The sequence below is a fragment of the Malaclemys terrapin genome, chromosome 1 (genome assembly GCF_027887155.1).
Source record: "Malaclemys terrapin pileata isolate rMalTer1 chromosome 1, rMalTer1.hap1, whole genome shotgun sequence".
NCBI classification, from domain to species: Eukaryota; Metazoa; Chordata; order Testudines; family Emydidae; genus Malaclemys; species Malaclemys terrapin.
Window position 1 is genome coordinate 293,739,931 of NC_071505.1, and position 22,298 is coordinate 293,762,228.

At 43.2% G+C, this 22,298-nt stretch overlaps 1 protein-coding gene across 7 annotated transcripts in view; it reads left to right on the forward strand.

The window, feature by feature from the left end:
* The first annotated feature begins 9,506 nt into the window (after positions 1-9,506).
* LRCH1 (leucine rich repeats and calponin homology domain containing 1) overlaps positions 9,507-22,298 on the forward strand; it is a 249,071-nt gene continuing 236,279 nt past the window's right edge. For all 7 annotated transcript variants that reach the window (XR_008443307.1, XR_008443310.1, XR_008443309.1 and 4 more), the window contains exon 1: positions 9,507-9,873. Coding sequence is in view for 3 of the 7 variants with exons in the window: in XM_054014568.1 (XP_053870543.1) it covers positions 9,630-9,873 (244 nt within the window). In the remaining 4 variants the exon portion in view is untranslated. The remainder of the gene's footprint in view (positions 9,874-22,298) is intronic.

Consider the following 22,298-nt stretch of genomic DNA (forward strand, 5'->3'; position numbering starts at 1 on the left):
TGCCTATGGAAGTTGTGGAATCTCTGTCATTAGAGGTTTTTTAAAAACAGGTTAGACAAACATCTGTTGGGGTGGTCTAGATAATACTTAGTCCTGCCTTGAGTGAAGGGGATTAGACTAGAAGACGTCTTGAGATTCCTTCAGGTCCTATGATTCTATGAACAGAGCTGAACCGCTTGGTAATAGTGACCATAATATAATTAAATTTAACCTCCTTGTGGGAGGGAAAATACCAAAAAAGCCCACCACAGTAGCATTTAACTTCAGAAAGGGGAACTACACAAAAATGAGGAGGCTAGTTAAGTGGAAATTAAGAGGTACAGTCAGAAGACTGAAATGTCTGCAAGCTGCATGGCAACTTTTAAAAAACACCATAATAGAGTCTGAATTTAAATGTATATCCCAAATTAAAAAACAGAGTAAAAGGTTCAATAAAGTGCCACCACAACTAAACAGAGTAAAAGAAATGGTTAGTGGCAAAAAGGCATCCTTTAAAAATTGGAAGTCAAATCCAAATGAGAAAAATAGAAAGGCTCATAAACTCTGGCAAGTGAAGTGTAAAAGTAGAATTAAGCAAGCGAAAAAAGAATTTGAAGAGGATCTAGCAAAAGACTCAAAAGTGAACAGCAAAAAATTTAAGTATATCAGAGGCAAGAAGCCTGCCAAATACTCAGTAGGGCCACTGGTGCTATAAAGGAGCCTTCAAGGAAGACAAGGCCATTACAGAGAAGCTAAATTAATTCTTTGCATTGGTCTTCACTGCACAGGATGTGAAGGAGATTGCCACACCTGAGCTGGTCTTTTTAGGTGACAGATCTAAGGAACTATTCCATACTGAGGTAGCAATAGAGGAGATTTTGGAACAAATTGATAAACAGTAATAAGTCACTAGGACCAGATGGTATTCACCCAAGAGTTCTGAAGGGATTGAAATATGAAATTGAAGAACTACTAATAGTGCTATGTAACCCATCACTTAAATCAACTTCTGTACCAGATGACTTGAGGATAGCTAATGTGACAACACTTTTTTAAAAAAGGCTCCAGAGGCCATCCTAGCAATTACAGACCCGTAAGCCTAACTTCAGTGCCAGACAAATTGGCTGAACAGTAGTAAAGAACAGAATTATTAGACACATAGATAAACACGATATGTTGGGGAAGAGTCAGCAGGTCTTTTGTAAAGGGAAGTCATGCTTCACCAATCTATTAGGATTCTTCAAGAGGATCAATAAACCATGTGGACAAGGTGATCCAGTGGATATAGCATACTTTGAGAGAGACTTTGAGAACATCCTTCACCAAAGGCTCTTAAAGCAAAGTAAGCACCCATGCAGATAAGAGGGAAGATCCTCTCATGAATCAGTAACTGGTTAAAAGACAGGAAATTAAAGGAAGGAATAAATGGTCAGTTTTCACAGTGGAGAGAGGTAAATAGTGTCCCCCAGGGATCTGTATTGGGACTAGTGCTGTTCAACATATTCATAAATGGTCTGGACAAAGCCGTAAATAGTGAGGTGGCAAAATTTACAGACAATACAAAATGACTCAAAAGAGGTAAGTCCAAAGCAGATCGAGAAGAGTTACAAAGGGATCTCACAAAACTGGGTGACTGGGCAACAAAATGATTGATAAAATTCAATGTTGATAAATGGAAAACGTAATCTCAGTTATGGATAGAAAATGACAGGATATAAATTAGCTGCTAACACGTGAGAAAAAGATCTTGGAGTCACTTGGATTGTTCTCTGAAAACATCTGCTCAATGTACAGAGGCAGTCATAAAACCTAACAGTGTTAGGAACCATTAGAAAAGGGATAGATAATTGGATAGAAACTGTGATAATACCACTATATAAATCCACCCACACATTGAATACTGCATGCAGTTCTGGTCACCCATCTCAAAAAAGAGATATTGGAATTGGAAATGGTATAGAGAAAGTCAACAAAAATTATTAGGGGAATGAAACAGCTTCCATATGAGGAGAGATTAAAAAGTCTGGGACTGTTCAGCTTGGAAAAAAAATAACTAAGGGGCAATATGATAGAGAGCTACAAAATCATGAATGATGTGGAGACAGTTAATAAGGAAGTTGTGATGCTGTATGGTATATGGATGACCATTTATAATATTATTGATACCAATATTACAAAATTGCAATGAATCTTATACAAGATATGCCATGTAAGGTTTCAGTGGAGAAGTTATAATTTGCTAAACACAATAAGCTTCTTTATATGTATGTACCATCTTTGTATCATGGGTTATAAATATGTGTGGTATATTGATATCTCAAACTTGTGCTGTGCATCTGGGGGACACTCCCCAGACAGATTGGCATCAGCATTGTCCAACCTGCTTGATGGCCCATCAAGAGCAATCATCTGTACCATGAACTTATTGAGAGAAGCCAGGGGCTACATCTGAGTCAGCAGGACATGTAGGGACAGGGGACTCCAAGTACCTTTCTATGCCCATGTGCTGTGAGTCTGTTTTTGGGACAGAGGATGTACAAGCCACATGGCAAAGGATATAAAAAGGCAGCTGCATCGTCTCCATTTTGTCTTTAATCCTGCTTTTTACCTCTGAGTATCTTTTCTCTACAAACGGAAGCTTTGAACAAAGGACTTATAGACACGCCCCCTCCAAGCTTTGGATGTGTTCCAGAGGGACTTTAGAAGCCAGCAAAGTCACCAACGATTCTAAAAACCTGATATATGGACTCTGAAGTCATATGTATGTATCTGATTGCTTTGACCATTTAACAACTCTCTTCTTGTTCTTTTTCTTTTATAATAAAACTTTATTATGGCTGGCAGCATGGTGTTTTGGGTAAGATCCAAACTAGTATTAATTTGGGGATCAGAAGAACATTTTGTATAGTGAATAGAGTTTTAAATAACTTCTCACTTTACTGGACCTATTTACTGATTGGCAGCCAGAGACTGGAATGCAATAGAGGGGACTGTGTGATTTCTTTTCACCCCCAGCTTCTTGATATTCAGTGTGGGGGGATCAGGAGCACAGCTTGTGACTGGTTGGTGAATCCAACTACAGTGTTAACCATCAGTTTTGGGTTTTGGGAGAATCTGCTCTCCTTTTTGCAATCTGCCCTGACCTTGGCATTTTCAGTGTGGGCTATCCTAGGCACCTTGGGTCACAGTGGCATAGTTGGCAGGATCCACACAACCAGATCATTTGGATTTTGGATCAGAACCCCACACTATTCCAAATTTAAAATGTGATACTGAGTGTTAAAGGTTAAAGTTAGTCACAATGAGTGATCCATGATCATATGAGGCAAGGAACACAAAAATGCTGAAACAACTATGCAAAGATAGAGAAACAACACTTAAAGGGGACACCTTAGATCAGAAAATGAGAGATTTGCTCATGGAAAGTGACCAGAGTTCAGGGTCTCGATCTGCCCCTCTCACAGAAGCAATCAAACCTCAAGCCCTGAGAGAGAGCCAGCATCTTCAGCATGAGAGAGAAATGGCAGAACTTTGAATGCAAGAGAAGGAAGCCTTGGTCCAGCTGGAAAAAGAAGCTGAAGAGAGAGAGAGAGAGAATCTCACAGGAGACTAATGGAACTGCTGCAAGCTGAGATGGAAACTGTTAGACTCTAACTCTGAGTCCTGGAAGGAAAAATGGTCTGTCACTGCCTGGAAGTTCTTCTCCTCTCAACGTCAAGGATTTGTCCAACTTATAAAGATAATGATGATGTTTCTGTATTTGAAAGACTGTGATATTCATCAAATTCCAGATGAGAAAAAAATGCCTGTTCTCCTCACCAGATTGACTGAAAAGGCAAGAAATTTATTTAATGAAATGGAGTTAAATGATGCTTTGAATTATGTAAAAGTTAAAGAAACTGTATTGCAAAGATTTAAAGCTACTTCTGAGTCTGATAGCTTAACATTTCTAAATCTCAGCCTATCTGATCATGTTATCTATGTTGAGACTGTTCATAAATGGCTTGGGTATATAAAAAGGTGGATTAAGGGGGCAAAGGCTTATGATAGTTTTGTTAAAGTGATTGATTTATTTGCTATGAAACAGCTTCTTGAAATAGCATCTGATCATATCAGAGCTGAAGTGTGTAATTAAAAACCCTGATACCATTTTGAAAGCTGCAGAAATTTTAGGTGCTTTTCGCAGAGAATAGAAAGCGTGGAAGGCATAAGCCTCAAGGAAAAACAATTCCTATTCATCAGTTTAAGAGGGAGGATGAGTTCAAGAATGAGATTAGCCCCAATTTTGTTAGAAAATCTTACACAAACACAGAATTTAAAACTGCTCACCCCAGAGGAAAACCACTTACATGCCATCTGTGTGGAATTGTTGACCATATAAAGCCAAATTGTCCAAACTGTAGGGAAAAAACATCCCCAAACCAGTAACGCCCCAACCAAAATCAATTTGAATATGGAAATACAGATTAGCCATATAAATGCTAACACTTCTAACTTGAGTCCAAACACGAACACTGCAGGTGTTAATGCTACCATGTTAGTAATCCCCGATGGGAGGGAGGAGTGTAGCTTCACTAATTATGTTAGGTTGAGACATGGAGGGGTAATGAGGAGTTGTTAAAGAGTGCTTGGGTCAATGGGATTGTGGTTACCGGATGGAGAGATTCTGCCTCAGACATTACCTTGATTAAAAAGGAATTAGTCTGGGAAGAGAATCATTTGCCAGATCAAAGTGTGAGCCTGGTGGCACTTTCTGAGCGTATGGCAAAGGTGCCCTTAACAAAAATCCACTTAGAGTGGGAAGATTTTAGGGGTGATATGATAGTTGGAGTTAGGGAAGTGTTTTGATTGGAAGTGATATTGTAGTTGTGACTAGCAATGTCAATGTCATAACCAGGTCACAAAGGAAATATGGCTATGATATGGATACTATAACTTGTCCAATAATGAGGGAATCTGCGAGCAAACAAAGGATATCTCTCAGTTTGTGCCAGTTGAGACTGTGCCTGAAGTGGCTCTGAATTTAGGTGAAGAAGTTTATTAGGGCGCAACAATAGGGTGTTTCATTAGAAAGGGCCAGAATTGATGCCCAGAACTTCACCTCAGTGGGGGAAGGAATAGGCAGATTTGTCATGCAAGATGGCTTGCTGTACAGAGAACCTCCTACAGGAGGTTCATGGTAAGCAGCCTCATGGTAAGATCTGCAAGTAGCTTGTGGTGCCTGAGGAATATAGAAGTGTTTTGTTAAAGTTGGCTCATGACGGTCCCTTTGCAGGACATCTGAGCATAGAACAAACTTGTGAAAGGTTGAAACAAATTTTCTATTGGCCTTACCTATTTGAAACAGTGAGGGAGTATTGCAGAATCTGTGATTTGTGTCAGAAGCACAAGGGCTTTAAGGGTCCTAAGAAGGTACCTCTACAGCCATTACTCATTACTGGGAGGCATTTGCCAGAATGTCTGTGGCTATTGTGGGACCATTCCCTAAGTCTTCCAGGAATGGAAAGAAGTATATTCTGGTGTTGATGAATTTTTGCTATCAGATACCCTGAAGCTGTAGCTTTGCCTAAGGTTGAGCCAGAGACAGTGGCTACAGTACTTACTATTTTTAGCAGAGTGGGTTTTCCCAAGGAAATTTGTCAGACTGTGGTGCCAATTTTATGTCAATTGTATTTAAGCAGCTGTGGGAAATGTGTGGAGTAAAGTGCCTAAAAGCTGTCCCTTACCATCCAGAGACCCATGGTTTGATAAAAAGGTTTAATGGAACAGTGAAGGCTATGCTAAAAATGTATGTGGACAGGTGCCAGAATGACTGAGATGTCTTGTGTGCGTATAGAAGTGTACCCCAAAAATCTACAGGATTTGCTCCCTTAGAGCTACTTTATGAGATGCATGTCAGCAGACCCCTAGATCTGATTCATGATTGAGGTGACAGAAGAGCCAGTGATTTGTATCACAATTTAAAGAAAGCTTGCAAGACGTGATGGATCTGGTTCAGCAGAATCTTGAGAGAAGTCAGGAAGCTCAGAAAGCTTGGTATGTTAGGCATACTGAGGAAAGAGCATTTGAAATTGGAGATGTGGTGCTGACACTAGGTCCTGTGAGGAAAGCATAAGATGCAAGATATTTGGAATGGACCTTATGAGGTAGTGGAGAGAATTAATGAAGTTACCTGTAATGTGAAGAGGATATGCAAATAGTGCATATTAATAGGTTGAAGGTTTACCGGAAGAGGGAGGTAGCTGTAAACATGATTTGCTGTGCTGAGGAAGAGACTTAGTCTATGCCTTTGGTCGATATGGTTACAGAGAGCAGAGAGGAATCGCAGCTGGAAACCATTGAAATGGGAGAGGGTTTAACTTCAGCCCAAAAGAATGAGATATCAGCTTCATGGGGGCACCACAGGCAGACATTCTCAAACCAGTCAGAACTGACTGACATACTAATGCACTCCATTCAAACCACAGGTCCCCGCCCAGCTCCTAGAAGGGCATACAGAGCCAAGGGAGAAATGCAAAAGCAGATTCAAGAGGAGGAGGAGGAGGAAGAAAGCATGTTATCCATGGGAATAGTTACTAGATCTAAAAGCCCATGGACGTCCCCTATTGTTATGGTACTCAAAAAGGACAAAAGCTTGACGTTTTGCATGGGTTATAGGAAGCTGAATGCTATCACACAACCTGACCCTTATCCCATGCCCAGAATAGAAGATTTGCTAGATACACTGGGAGGTGGGGGGTCGCGAAGTTCATAAGCACACTGGATTTAACTTGAGGGTACTGGGAAATTCCCTTAGATACTGACTGCCAAGAAAAATCTGTTTTCATAGTGGAGTCCTGTATGAATTCAAAGTCTTACTATTTGGATAGCAAAATTCAGGAGCCACATTCATGAGGCTTATAAATGAAGTCCTATGGGGTTTGGAATCTTTTCCCAGGGTGTACATAGATGATTTAGCCATCTTCAGCGGACAGCGGTTCTTGGCAAGACCACATAAACCATGTGGGAAATATGTTGCAAAGGCTTTGAGAGACTAACTTAACTGTTAAGGTTTCTAAATGTAAGATGGAAGCCTCAGAGGTGTCATACTTGGGTCACAGGGTGGGCAACGTGTTGGTTAGCCCTGAACCCTCAAAAGTAGAAACCATAAAAAGCTGGCCTGTCTCTAAAACAAAAAAAACAGGTCCAATCCTTTATTGGCCTAGCCAACTACTATAGATTTGTAAAGAGGTTTAGCGACATTGTTGCTCCAATAACAGACTTTACCAAGAAGGGAAAGTTGGAAAAGGTGATAGGGACAGAGGCCTGTGAAAATGGCTTCCAGAGCATTAAAGAGGCCTTATCTAAACAACTTGTCCTAACCAGTCCTGATTTTGAGGAACCATTTCTGCTGTACACAGATGCCAGTTCAACTTTTAGGCTTTATTCCTTCCTCCACATACACAATCCTCTCTCATCAAGCACTTCCTAAAAGTAGTGTTTTCAAAGTTCCTTAATGCTCCCTTTTCAGAAGCTATCTAGCATACATAACATCCCTCTCCATGCTGCTGCTGCTGCCTTTTTAAACAACTGCTGCTGTTGCCCCAGTCCCCTGCAATGGTGTAATATAAATTTATACATTTTTAAAAGATTAAGTGTAGTCACTTTAATGAAAAGTGTTATCAACGAGAACCACACTGATTATCACTGCCATGCTTTTTCATACTTACGTTTTATTAACTAACAAACTTGGTATTTATGTTTTTGTAACTATTACTTACTGAAGCAAACCTCTCGCTAAATGAACGAAGTTGGATGTCTTGGTTATTTTAGTGTTGTAAGTCTTCCTTATTTTGGAGGAGTGGACAGCTATTCCTTCCTTGTGGAGTCATTCTCTACCTATGGTACATAACAGTGTAGTCTCCTGTGGGCTGTAATACTTTGGTCTAATTTCGGTTGTTGGGATTAGTGTGCAGATCCTGGGTGGTGCTGGTCTGACCTGTCTGGTCTTAAACTGCCAGGAGGCCAAACTAGATGATCTGGTAGTCTCAGCTTCTGGCCTTAAACTGTTTTGATTCTGGGCATGTCTACGCTACAGCACCTACAATGGCGTACCTACAGTGCTGCAGTGGTGCCGCTGTAGCGTAGATATTTCTTACATTTCCAGAAGCGTTCTCCCCCCCCCCATTGAAGTAGGTAATCTGCCTCTGTGAGAGGTGATGGACAATTCTGCCAGCCACCTAGATGCATTTGCAGGGGTTAATTTAGCTATGTTGCATAGAGCGTGAAATTTTTCACACCCTTGAGTGATGTAGCTAGGTTGATCTAATTTTTAGGTACACACAGGGCCTCTATTACTCCACTTCCATGACAGGCGTAGCACTTAGGGCAATGTAGTTAGAGCAACACCGTGTCAGTAGACACGGTGTTGCTTACATTGACTTGCTACCTTTCCCACAATGTCCTACATTGACAGTTAAATCATTGCAAGTGTGGCACAAGGAGCATTGTGTGGACATGCAAAAGCGATTCAATTACTGTACATTGACATAACTTAGATAAACGTACTTGTGTAGTGTAGATTTGCCCTTAGGGATGTTCAAGTTTCTTCCCCAGTTGCAAGAGCGGCGCCAGGGTTTTTGCCGCCCTAGGCGGCTGCGCTCCTCCTCTGAGCATTTGGCGGGTCCTTACGCTCCACGTCTTCGGGGCACTTCGGCGGCGGGTCCCAGAGTGAGTGAAGGACCCGGTGCTGAATTTCCGCCGAAGACCCAGAGCAGAAGGACCCCCGCCACCGAATTTCCACTGAGGGCAGCAAAAGGCCGCCCCCCAAATCCTGCTGCCCTAGGCGCCTGCCCAGGGTCGCCTAGTGGAAGCGCTGGCCCTGCTCAGCTGAGCAGGACTTTTGCTGCGCTTCAGTGAAATACACCAAATCTGGGGCTATCAATGGGCAGCTCGTAGACCAAACATGGACCATCAGATGCTTTCTAATGGAGGGTGAACTCTTTTTATTTACTTATAATTATTATTATTTTTGTATTCTTTTCTCTGGAGTCCAGACCTTGACAATATCTTGATCAAGAAATTTGGACCTTGACAAAAAAATAATTGATTACCCCTGCCCACAACTCTCCTTTGTTCAGAGTGACCCTCCCAGTGCTACACCTCCTGTACTGCCCCCAAGGCACAGGTCAGAGGGGTGGCAGTTGGCCTGACGTTTTCAGCGGGTGTGGGGTTGGCCATAGGGCTGAACACTTGCACGGGGTGCAGAGAAGCCGCTTGGGAGGCAGCGCCTTGCCTGGGCTGCGCGGAAGTCCGGCGCTCAGATTAGTCACACAGGGGGTAAGGAGGGGGGTGCCCTGGGGCAGGCAGGACGGCAGGGGGAGGTAGGCCGCGCTGCGGGCTCTCGGGGCAGGCTCGCTGGGCTGCTGCCGGCAGGTGGCGCTGGGCCGCCGCGGCGCTGCCAGAGCCGGGCCCCGAGGCGGGGGCAGCCGGCGGGACATGCGCGCTGGGCCCGGCGTCGCCTGGCAGGCGGAGAAGGAGCGCTCGTCCCGGCCGCCGCCTCTGCGCCGTGCTGCGCCCCGCCCGCCCCCTGCCTCCCCGGCAGCACCGCGGGCCGGCCCCGGTTCCTAGCGGCCCCCGCGCACCCAGCGAGCCGCAGCCCGGCCGGGAAGATGGCGACGCTGGGAGGCGAGTCCCAGCCTTTCCCCGCTGGCCTGGCGGCGGCCGGGGCGCTGCACCCCCAGCACCTCGGCGGGGGCGCCGGCTCGCTCGGCTACAACCTGCCGCTCAGCCGCGCGCTGGAGCGGGCGCTGGAGGAGGCGGCGCACTCCGGGGGGCTCAGCCTGAGCGCCAGGAAGCTGAAGGAGTTTCCGCGGGGCGCGCCCGGGCACGACCTCTCCGACACCGTGCGGGCAGGTGAGCCGGGGGCGGGCATCTCCCCAGGTACCGCCACGTGCGCCCCCCTCCGCCCGGGGACAGGCCTCCCCCGCCCCCCCACGTGCGCCCCCCCTCCGCCCGGGGACAGGCTCCTCCCGCCCCCCCCACGTGCGCCCCCCTCCGCCCGGGGACAGGCCTCCCCCGCCCCCCCCACGTGCGCCCCCCCTCCGCCCGGGGACAGGCTCCCCCCGCCCCCCCCCACGTGCGCCCCCCTCCGCCCGGGGACAGGCTCCCCCCGCCCCCCCCACGTGCGCCCCTCCTCCGCCCGGGGACAGGCTCCCCCCGCCCCCCCCACGTGCGCCCCTCCTCCGCCCGGGGACAGGCCTCCCCCGCCCCCCCACGTGCGCCCCCCCTCCGCCCGGGGACAGGCACCCCTCCTGTGTATCCTTCCCCCCGGGGGGCAGGTACCCCTCAGCCCCACCTGTACCCACCACATTGGGGACAGGCATCGCCATTCTCCACATGTAACCACTCCCCACATGTACCTCCACCCCAGAGAAAGCCATATCCTGGGCAGCTGCCCCCCACATGTGTCCCCTTTGGGTTCAGCCACCTCTTTAATACACACGATCCCCCAGGGAGCAGCCCCTCCCCAATGTGCCACCTGCACTCCCTATACCTACTGAGGGCCCCCCCCCCACTTGCACCTTTCCAGGACAAGTACCTTCTGCAGACATGCCCTAGGCAGGGCCGGCTTTAGGCCAATTCATCCAATTTCCCTGAATCGGGCCCCGCGCCTAAGAGGGCCCCGCGCCCAAGCCCCGGTACGGCGTACCGGCGTGGCCTGGCTTCCCCAGGGGGCAATTTAAAGGGCCTGGGGCTCCCAGCAGGGGCTGGAGCCCCAGGCCCTTTAAATTGCCACCAGAGCCCCACTGCTGGAGCCCTGGGGTAGGGCTGCGGGGCTCTGGGGGCTATTTAAAAAGTCCGGGGCTCCCGCTGCCTCTACTGCCCCGGCCCTTTAAATAGCCGCTGGAGCCCCGACGCTTTCCCAGGGCTCCCTCAGCTATTTAAAGGGCCAGGGCGGTAGAAGTAGGGGAGCCCCAGGGCCTTTAAATAGCCCCAATTGCCCTGGGATAGCGGGGGCTCGGGGGCTATTTAAAGGGCCAGGGCTCCAGCTGCACCCCCTGCCCACACCAGCCCCATACCCCCTGCCCTGCCCGCAGCCAGCCCCTGTCTCCAGCCAGCCCTGCACCCCCTGCCCGCAGCCAGCCCCTGCCCTACCTGCACCAGCCCCGCCCCCCCTGCCCTGCCTGCAGCCAGCCCTGCACCCCCTGTCCACAGCCAACCCTTACCGCACCCTCTGCTCTGTCTCCAGTCAACCCCTGCCACACCCCGCTCCGGACCTGCCCAAAGCCAGCCAGCCCCACACACACCCCTGCCCGCACCAGCCCTGCACCCCCTGCCCGCACCAGCCCTGCACCCCCTGCCCTGCCCGCACCAGCCCTGCACCCCCTGCCCTGCCTGCAGCCAGCCCCGCACCCCCTGCCCAGTCTCCAGCCAACCCCTGCCGCACTCCTCTGCCTGAAGCCAGCCTGTCCCGCACTCCTCTGTCGCCAGCCCTGCCAACCCCTGCCACACACCACTGCGACCCTGCCTGAAGCCAGCCAGCCTGCCCCACACACCCCTGTCTCCAGCCAGCCCTGCACCCCTTGCCCGGCCTGCAGCCAGACCCTACCTCCAGCCAGCCCCTGCCCTGCCTCCAGCCAGCCCCATGTCCACTGGTGACCTGCAGTTCCCAGGGCAGTAACCCTGCACACCTGCGCAGCTGGGACCCACACACGTGCACACCACCCCAGGGAATGGCGGGGACCCACACATGTGAAACGGAGCTCATTAATAACCGATCAACAGCATATATGACGCAATGTACATAATATATAATTTTATTATTTATATAGTTATGGAAAGTAAATAATACATGGAAGAAACAAAAGGCTTTTTTTTACATGTTTTTTTGTTGTTGTTGTTAGTCATCCCTGCCGGGGCCCCGCCGAAAATGTTTGAATTGGGCCCCGCACTTCCTAAAGCCGGCCCTGCCCCTAGGGACAGCTGCAACCCACTTTCTGCATGTACCCACCCCCACAGCCATCCACCCAGGGGGCAGCCTCTCCCTCCACCTCACATGCACTATCCCAGAGGGTAGTAAAACACCCACACAGGGGCTTATACTGACCCCCTCCACGTAGCCTCTATGTGGACCAGTATGTCCCATGAACCCTTGATATTCTCCCCCTCCCCCGCATATATATGGGGCTACCTATGCACTCTCTTGCATATGCCCAATGAAGTTGGTGTAGTGGTGCTGTAGCTGGTGAGGAGTGGTGACTACCCACCCACATGGACTCCTGCTGCTGGGGGATGTAAGTACAGGTTGAACCTTTCTAGTCCGGCCCCCTTGGGACCTTACTGTGCCGAACCAGAGAATTTTCCGAGCCATGGGAGGTCAATGCAGGGGGCCAGCGGGTCTCCATAGGCGCAGGAAGTAGAGTGCCAGCAGGTCTCCATAGGTGCGGGTCTCCATAGGCAGCACCCCCAGGCTTTGCTCCCAGCGTGGCCCCCCACCTGGGGGTTTCGATGCTGGCCCCAGGTCCCAGCCACAAGCCCCCGGTCTTTCCCCTCCATCCCGGAGCTTGAATGCTGCAAATCAGCTGTTCACAGTGCTCCAGAAGCGCTGGGAGGGAAGAGGAGAAGTTGGTAACCACAGGGCTGCCGGCATGCGAGAGGCATGGGGGTGGGGGGAGCTTGGCACCAGTGGATGCTCTGCACCCAGTAATTTTTCCCCGTGGATGCTCCAGCCCCGGAGCACCCACGGAGTCGGTACCTATGCCAGACCACGAATGTTGCCAGACCAGGGAGTGCCGGATTACAGAGGTTTAACCTGTACCTACACACGCTTGGGGTTACATACATCACCTGCATACTCACCCGCACATACACCTGTACCTATTGAGTCCCACATAACCACCCAGTATTGCATCCACACATTGGGATCACATACACTCCTACCTCTCCTGCAGAGAATATAATCTTTTTCTTGGAGGAATATTTACCTGTTTTATACTCAGAGCAGGTTTCACCTTTAATAGTTCCTTAGCTTTGTCTGTGTTCGCTGCTGCTGGTGACTGGTTCTTACTTAGAATGGTTAGTTTCAGTGCTTCAAGCGAGTTGTACCTATGGAATAGGTGAAATACATAAAAGGAAATATATACATATATTAATTATCATGCTTGGTCAGACCAATGGTCTAGCCACTCTAGTATTTTGTCACTGACAGTAGAAGATGCAAGAAACCCTGTAGCGTATAACCTGTTTGTAGAGGAGTTAGTGTTTGGGCTGTCCTTTGAAGCACTGGGGTTTACCTCCTTCCTGTTCACAACACAAAACCAAACCCAACCCTCATTTTTTTCAAATATGTCTATCCTTGTAAATTTCTAATCTTTATTTAAATCCTATTAAGCTATTGATCTTTGTATAGCAATGAGTTAATTAGGTATTGTGAAATCACTTGTGTATTGACCACAAATACCTGTAATATTCATATATGTATAATGTGTGTACATGAATGCACAAATGTTTACATGCAACGTATGCAGCATTTAATGTACACTGTTATGGGTATTACATGCATATGTACACATTTGCCAAAGGCTCACTCTTCCTAAAAAAATTGTTTAGTTGAAGTTTATAAAGAAAAAAAATTTCATTTGAACATACTGGTTTGAAGCATTTTATGTGCCGCAGTGTGGGTACCTACTCTTTTAACATTTTAACTAGGTAATGTGTTTGCAGAAAACAAAACATAGAAGGGGATTTTCGTACTGGTTTTGCTTGATCCACATGGAGTTTGCAGAAGCAGTGTGTATCTTGATTTTAAAAGAGCAGAGTTTGCCCTTTATGATAAGTCTCTGTAACCTGATCCTTTTTAGGGGAGTTACTTTAATTTTTTTAAATATATATCCGCATATCAACTTAACAGCATGTTGTAACCTGTTAAAGTGAACAGCCTGTTTCGTGAGTTATGTCATGGGTTGATATTTCTGGAGGACGCAGTCAGTCGTTTCACTAGTTGCTTTACAAAAACGGAACATATGAACATTTGGAGGTTATGTATGGCCAGGTCCTCTAACTCTTACAGGACATTTTTGTGACAGTAATATTTGTCTCACCCCTCCTTAAATTTACATTATGTAAATACGATGCTCTCTTGTGGCAGTTAGGTCGTACTTATTACGTTTTACTTTTACTTTTTGGCAGATAATCTCTTTGACTTTCTTTTTGGAGTACTTCAACTTTAGTGCTTGTAAACTTCATAGCCTAGAGAGACAGGAGCTTTTAGCTCAGAGATGTAAATAATAGGGGACTTGCAAAGAAGTAAAACCTTGTCTGCACCTTAGCAGCAACTTCCCTGGGATCAGAGATTTCTCAGTTGTTCGTTTCTTAATGTAAGTTGTTTTCAGCAAAATCTGAAACTATAGGTGCTTTAAAAGATTCTCAAGGGTGCTTCCTGAACATGCTCCCAGTGTTTTAGCCAGGTATAATGAAAAATAATCTGCGAAGTGTGGCTAATGTAAATAGCCTAAGCAAAATATTTCTTAAGTTCAAATTTGGTCATGTATGTTTGTTTTTCTTAAGCAAAATGTGGGACTGTATAAGGAACTCAAATTGCTTACTATATTTTTGGAAGTTTATGACCAAGATAGAAAGTACAAAATACAGAACATTTTTCATAATATCCTTTGGATGCAATTTGGGCACACAGAATATAGTAAAATTTATTCAAATGTTTTGCCTGAAAATGGTGATGAAAAATGTCTTTGCAGAATGGAAGTATGTAAACCATCTGTGTCACGTGTGTGTATCTTTACAAAGTTTTTTTAATAAAGAACTTATGCAAAGATTGAGGTTGCTTGTGGTCAACTTTATAGTACCAGGTTTCCTTAAGTAAATAAGGTTACTAGATGAAATATACGTAAAGAGTAAAATACGTTCACGTTTTCTTAAAGGTGCATATTTTGGTTAAAAATCATATTTAAAGAAACATATCCTTATTTATGTAGTTAAACAACCCAGACTACTAGAACTGGAAAATTTGGGGGTTTTTTCCTTTTGTGTTTTGCTTTTGTTTACTACTTGCTTGTCACTCAAATTGGATAATGAAAATAGACTTTTCACTCATTTCACTTTCCAGTCATTTTCACTTCCTAACTATCCGGAACCAGCACGATCTTTGGGTTATAAGCGTTTGGGGTAATGCTCAAATCAAAAACCCATTTCTCATTTTAAATCAAACCTGAATATTTAAGTGAAAAGAAGTCTTGCTTAAAAAAAAAAAAAAAAAAAGTCTACTAGATAAAATGAACTTCTGTGGGCTAACTAGTGGGCAGTATTCCTTTAACACTCCTTTTTTTAAAATGCTTGTAAATGCATGGATTTAATTTACAGGGTTTCTGACACCTGAGGCATCTAACAAAAAATCATAACCAGTATGAAATATTCTAATTAAGTAACATTTTTATATGAAGATTGGTCCTGATGTTTATATATCTTTAAAAATGACTCAAAGTTGTTTTTTTACCACTGTAAACTTGTTTTAGTAGATAAAGTTCTATTGCAGAGAGCTCTTTAAAGCAATATTTCAAAGCTACCTTTACTCACTATGGGCCTTACCTGCTCCTACGAAAGTCAATGTCAAAACTCCCATTAAAGTCAACTCTCACTGAAGTAGGACTAGACTCCAGGTATGAATGAGAATCTGGTATAAATGTGCAATATGAATATGAAGGACAATAGAACTAAGCAGACTAATAGGATGTATTTTTGAAATATCTGAAAGTGTTTTTCATTTGAAAACTATTAAAAAGGTCTAACCTATTTAAAATTATTTAATACACCATGTTATTCATTTGGGAGTTTTTCCTGATTAAGAACAGAATGAGGCAGTAAACTGAATTTTCAGGTTCTTTATTGCATGTGAAGTATTAAGGGATGTATATTACCAAAGCCTTTTTGGGCATAGCAGAGCCTCTTTATATAAAGTTTCTGGTCAGATTTTCTAAACCACATCAGTGTGGCTGCATTGCACAAGCAGTTTCAAAAATAATAAATGCTATTCTTATCACTTGTATTACAGACTGGATTATGCAAAAGACAGTGACACACTAATTATATACTTCTAGAGTGAGTATGTAATTATATTCCACACAACCACTGGGAAAGCTAGAGGCATATTAGTTTATAAAAAGAAAAGTTACTCTAGATGTGCAACCATGGCTGTATCTGTCAGTTACTATAACCTCTTTTTGTGAGTCTTGGCTATATTTCTGGAGACAGATCCTGCAAACCTTTTCCCGTGTAACTGATACCGATATGATCCCATTGATTTCAGTGTAAGGATTGTGCACATGAATAGGATTACTTGTGTGAGTAAAGAATGCATGAAGTAGGACTTGCATTTTTAAATTGGTTAACAAAACCATTTAAAAAAGGCACAAAACTATTTAAACATAGTTACTTGGCTAGTTTGGAACAGGTGGAAACATGATTTTTTTTTTTAAGTGACTTAAAATTCTCTGTAAATCAGCGGGATTCTATACCATGTTTTTAAAATGGTTATTCCTGTGCCGTGCTGCCCAGGCAAAACCATCTTCAAATAACTAAGTTACAAGTGGGAATGTGACTTTGCTTTCCATATTCTCTTATATGATGATGACTGGGGCTGCTCACACTCACCCTCCGCTTCCTAGGAGATAGATTTCAAGTGTTTTTTTATTTAGCTTTTAATGGGCACTTTTGATTGAAATCTGACATACAAGAGTTTGGCTCTGAGGATTCTTTTCTACAGAATCTCAAAAATGTATTTTTGATGTTTTTTATTATAAATTTTAAATAGGTTAAGCCGTAACAAGTTCTACACTGCTTTTCATTTCAGTTTAGTCCAAGATGGTGCTTGTTAAGCCACAATAATTTGTAGTACTTTTTGTAACTCTTCTGAGAAGTTAGCTCCACTCCTTAGATGAACTGACCATTTAATTTTTTTATTATGTTGAAATTGGTTTCAGTTTTTATCCATTATTTCAAGTCTTCATCATTATTAAAAATGTTTCCCCACAAAATCAGATTTCTCACAGCTTCTTTTTATAAAAACTATACACATTTAATTACTTTAATTTATTCTCATTAATTTCCTCAAGCCCCATTGCTATCCTAGTTGTTCTTCACAATGCTCTGTTTCTGGTAATTTTGCTAATTAGATCAGTAGATGTTCAGTCAACACCATTTAAGTTGGATGTAGGTTGTTCGGAGGAGGAGTAAACAATCAGACAATCCAAATAAAAACCCATTTTCCCAAACCAGCTTTCTCTAAGATTTTTGTTGAATAAGTTATAGGGAAAAAAAAAAGTGTGGATATTTGAAAGGTCCTATTCACTTCCTCTCTGGCTTCCTTCCCTTTCCCAATGCCCACTCTTCTCCGGTCTTCCAGGGAGAACATAATTATTGCCTTAAATGGACACCGAATAAAATTAATAAATCGGGCTTTGCACAAAAAACTTAATTCAACAAAATTACTGTAATTTAACCAAATTATAAGAGAATGACAAATTACAATCTACCACAAGATAATATAAAAACAATCAAACTCTGTATAAAACCAAAATAAGAATGATTTGAGCCCACAAAAGCAAGAACATTCACATTTCAGGAATTAATCATAAGACTGATAGCGCATCTTTGATTTTCTCTTGTGCCTAGATGTTTGACATTTAATCCTTTACTGCAGGTTTCTTATGTTTATTTAAGGCCTTTTAACCTTGCTCAGTGTAGCTTTTATATAAATATTACTCTAAACTTATTGGAACAATGAGGGGAGGGAAGTTAATTTGAGAGAAATAAATTGATTAGTACAGAGCCATCAAAACCAAAGCTTAAGGGAAATACAGAAATGTATAAAAAATTGGAAAAAATCACATCAAGCAAATAAATGGAACTTCAGCATTGTTTACCCAACTGTCAAAACAATATTGCTCTTTTAGACTGAAAGGTCTTTAAAATTATTTTTAGTCTAGACAGCCCTGTATCAATATATATCTCTATCCTGATAGAGTCCTCTGGAGCCAAAAAATCTCACCGCGTTATAGGTGAAACCGCATTATATCCAGAGGTTAAAGTAAGCCGGTATGGTCAGGCTTCCCCAGCGGTGATTTTAAAGGGCCTGGTGCTCCAGCCACTGCGGGGAGCCCCAGGCCCTTTAAATCACCACCAGAGCTCTGGCAGTGGGGCTTGGGCGGCGATTTAAAGGGCCTGGGGCTCCCTGCTGCTTTACCGCGTTATATCCGAATTCGTGTTATATCGGGTCACATTATATCAGGGTAGAGGTGTATTAAAGTGTCTTTTTTCTGAAGGGCTATCCTTCATAGAAGATCTTTCAGTATAAAGGAGCCATTTGGAAGTACAAAGGCTACTAGTGATTTGTAATCACAGCCTAGTCCTTTTGAAGTCATTTTCCTTTTCGTTTGGGGCTCATGAAGCTTTGGGGCCCAGGGTAGATGTCCCCCCTTCAGGGTTGGGACCCCATAAATGTCAAGGCTAAACAAATCCTTTTTAAAAAGTAGCTATTAGACCTGTTTGTTACTGAGCCTTGAATATTTTGTGGTACAAGCTGATGGCTAACGTTGAAAGCTTGTCACTGATTTTTTATTTATTTATTTATTTATTTTTTTGCTGTAACACCTGTGCAAGTCCTTTTTAAATTCTCCTACAGTTAGCCTTTGTGACCATGTTACTTCCTCTTTTGGGAAAGACTCCAGATCAGTTTGTGGTTGTGGAATGGCAACTGAAGGTAGAAGACTTGCCACAAATTATCTTCCAGCTGCTAAAAGCTGAGTTGCTCCTCTGCTGAGCATTCAGTGTGACCTCTGACTATGTGAAAAACAGTGTGTGGAAATGGGAGCCAGGTACTCCTGTATTCTAATCCCAGCTTTGTCACTAATTCCCTTCGTGATGGTGTTGGTCAATTTTTTCCGCATCTGTAAAATGAGGACGATAATAGTTAATATCCTCACAGTGATGATGTGACTATTAATCAATGCTTATAGAGTGCTGTTAAGTGCTAAATATTAGAATTAGAGGAAGATGAGACAGAAGCGTACAGGAAGGGCCAACTGTGAGGAAGTGAAATGAAAATTTGTGGAAGTGCAAGGTATAGAATAAGAGGAAGAAAGGCAACGAGGCAACATAATGTGGGCCTGAACGGAGAGAATGGATACGAGTATGAATGAAAACCAGCTTTTCAAAGAAAACAGCGTAATAGAGTCATGACAGAAAATTCATGAAGATGGATAGACTGGAAGAAGAGAGAGAATAAAGAATTGCAAGAAGTAAATAAGCAAGAGGAGACCTACACAAGTTTGACTAGTTGAGTTTTATATTCTGAGAGAAATCTTACATCTCTAAATTTGAAGGATTTTGAACAGTTAAGTTATGTTAATATTGTTGGTTATTTAGGATTAGGTAGTCCATCAACTGGAGAAAATTTTGTTATTTTCTCTAACAAGTGAATAATACATTTATGTGCAGGCGTGTCCACTTAATTCTAATTTTAAAATGTTGACAAGTGTACATTAAAGCCAGCACAAGAAGCTGGATTTCTCTTTCCACGCAGGAAAAAGCTAATGGTATTACTGATATTTGTAAAAATGCAAAGTATCTTCTTCCTAAAACCCTAAGGCTGGTCTTGTATGTAGTAGCATGAGCACGTGGAAGGATGGAATGGCACAAAATGCTGATGCCACCCCTGTTCCTAACTATTCTCTCACTGACCACAGCCTAGTGACATTTACAAGTGCCTAAATAAATTAGGCACCTAACTCCCATTGAAAGTCAATAGGATTTAAGCTCCTAAGTATCTATGGTACTTTTGAAAATCCCAGTAGCTGCCTATCTGCATCATTAGGCACCTAAATACCCTTCTGAATCTGGCCCCATGTATCTTTGTGTGCTTCCCCATATGCTGAAAGGAGATAGAGAGAAAGGAGAAGTGACTTGCCCAAATTCACAGAATAGGTCAGTGGCAGAGACCGAAATAAATCCAAGTCTCTTGGTTCCAGCTGCAGTCCACTGGATCACAGTGCCTCCCAATTAGACTTTGGGGTGTAACAAACATAGCAAAGTTTATTCACTCATATCAAAGAGTTGAATATGTTTTAAGGAATTCCTCATAGTCTTACACAGTATCATCTCAAAGAATAGTTCCTCCCTGCTATGGTTGTGAGTAAACATACCCTTTTGGGAAGTCTTGTGCATTGACTGTGTTTCTACCCTCTGTGGTGGTTTTGTTTTTTCTCAGGCTGACTTGCTGGCCAGCCTGCCTTTTTCTTTCTTTCCTTGTATGGTTCTGATCACCATAGTGTCTGAACACCTCAACATATTTAAAAATAGAATAACAATAACAATCTTTGTTTCTTCCATCCCAGGCTGTAGGAGAAATAGTAAGATTATTTTTATACTTATGTGTATGAAGACTTTACTGAGAGAGAGCCAAATAAGATGAGATTTGCATATAGTTGTGAATGCGATGAGGTTTATAGTCATTCCTGGATCTGGAGAAAGTGAGTTTCCTACTTAGCAATGCCTGTGAAAATTCTGACTTTCATGATCACAAGTCTGCTGACAGTTTCAGTGGAACACAGCTGTTGTGGGAGGTCCTGAGCCTGAGGGAACAGTGATCTGAGGTAGCTACCACAGTCCCATGCTGGGCTACAAATGTCAGGACAGAGAACTTGAACTCCTCGCAGTGGGGAGGTAGAGCAGACAGCAGAATACCAGGCTGATATGCTCACAGTAATTTGTCTTACTAAGTGGACAAGCTGCTGTCTTTTGTATCAGTTGTAGCTTTCTCAGGGCATATGTTTTCATTTCTAGATATAAGTTGCAGTAATCAAGCCTGGAGGTTACTGACTTATTGATCTCTTGGTCTGAAAGTATGTTCTTTACAATGCTGAGCTTGTTGTCAGTGTTGAAAAAATAAGAGTAATACTTGAAGTAATATTATGTTAACTAATTGCAAATTAACTTTGCTTTTTTTCACTTTTCAGTAGATGAAGGCATTGAAATATATGAATCCACTTGCTTGTGGCAGAGTTTGTGTAACTTATGTTGTGGAGGTATCTTTGAGATAAATGACATTTATCAGATAGCACCTGCATTCTGTTCACTAATCCATCCCTCTCAAAATACCTAATAATATTTCAGACTTTTAAGCAATTTTTATACAGTTGGCTTTAAAACTCTCCAAGCCTCAGAATTACATGGTTTGAAGTGCAGGGCTGGTGATATTCATTCTGGACTGGTAACAAGTTTAATTTCTAGTTGTTTCTTTTGTTAACCATAAAGACTAGAATCAGAGGCATTGTACTAATGCAGTGCTGGGACTACAACACTTTTGAGATGGCTGATGTTAGAATAGTGACATTATTTTAGGTAGTAAAGCTATTTCAGACAATTTTTTTTTTTTTTGCAGTGTTGTAGCCATGTTGGTCTTATGCTTAACAGTCTGGTTCACCGTGAATTTAACTGACACTCTAAGTACCTTTCCCAGACTTAAAGAGCAGCTCTGGTGTAGCTCAAAAGCTTGTCCTTTTCACCAACAGAAGTTGGTCCAATAAAAGATAATTTTTGGAAATGTCTAAAACTTGGCTAGTTTTTTTTTTTCTCCTCTTCTAATGCAAGTACAATTTAACTTGTGGTATCACACTACTGACTTCATGTTACAAAATTATACATTATAAAGCATTTACTAATACATTATAAAGTACCATTTAAACACCAACTTGTTAAAATGGAACTGATGTGTTTTGACAAGGTAAGATATTGTAAGGATGGGTAACTGAAAAATCAACCAAAATTACAAGATGTAGAAATCATGGAAATAGTTGCTAGGTAGAAAAATAGAGAATAAGTATAAGGAAAATAAAGTGCCTCATGTTGTCAATGATTATTAGTAGTGCTTTGTGGTGCCTTTGTTTTAAATTCAGCATGTATTTCTGAGAATGCAGTTAGGTCCAATTGAACTTCTGTAAATCTGGTTCCCTTACACCAAAACAATACAGTAAATAAAAAAGCTGACCTTCATATTTAAAGTAAAAGAAAAGAGCAACAGCATAATAAAAATTCATAGATTTAAAGGCCGGAAGACACCAATTGTGATCTAGTATAACTTCCTGCTTACCACAAACTGTAGGACTTTCCTGATTTAATTCCTGCTTCAAGTCCAATAACTGTGGTTTAACTAGAGTGTATCTCTTACTAAAATATCCAGTCTTGATTAAAAAAATTTCCAGTGATGGAAAATCCACAACCACGCTGGGTAAATTCTTCCAATGGTTAGTTACCCACACTATTCAAAATGT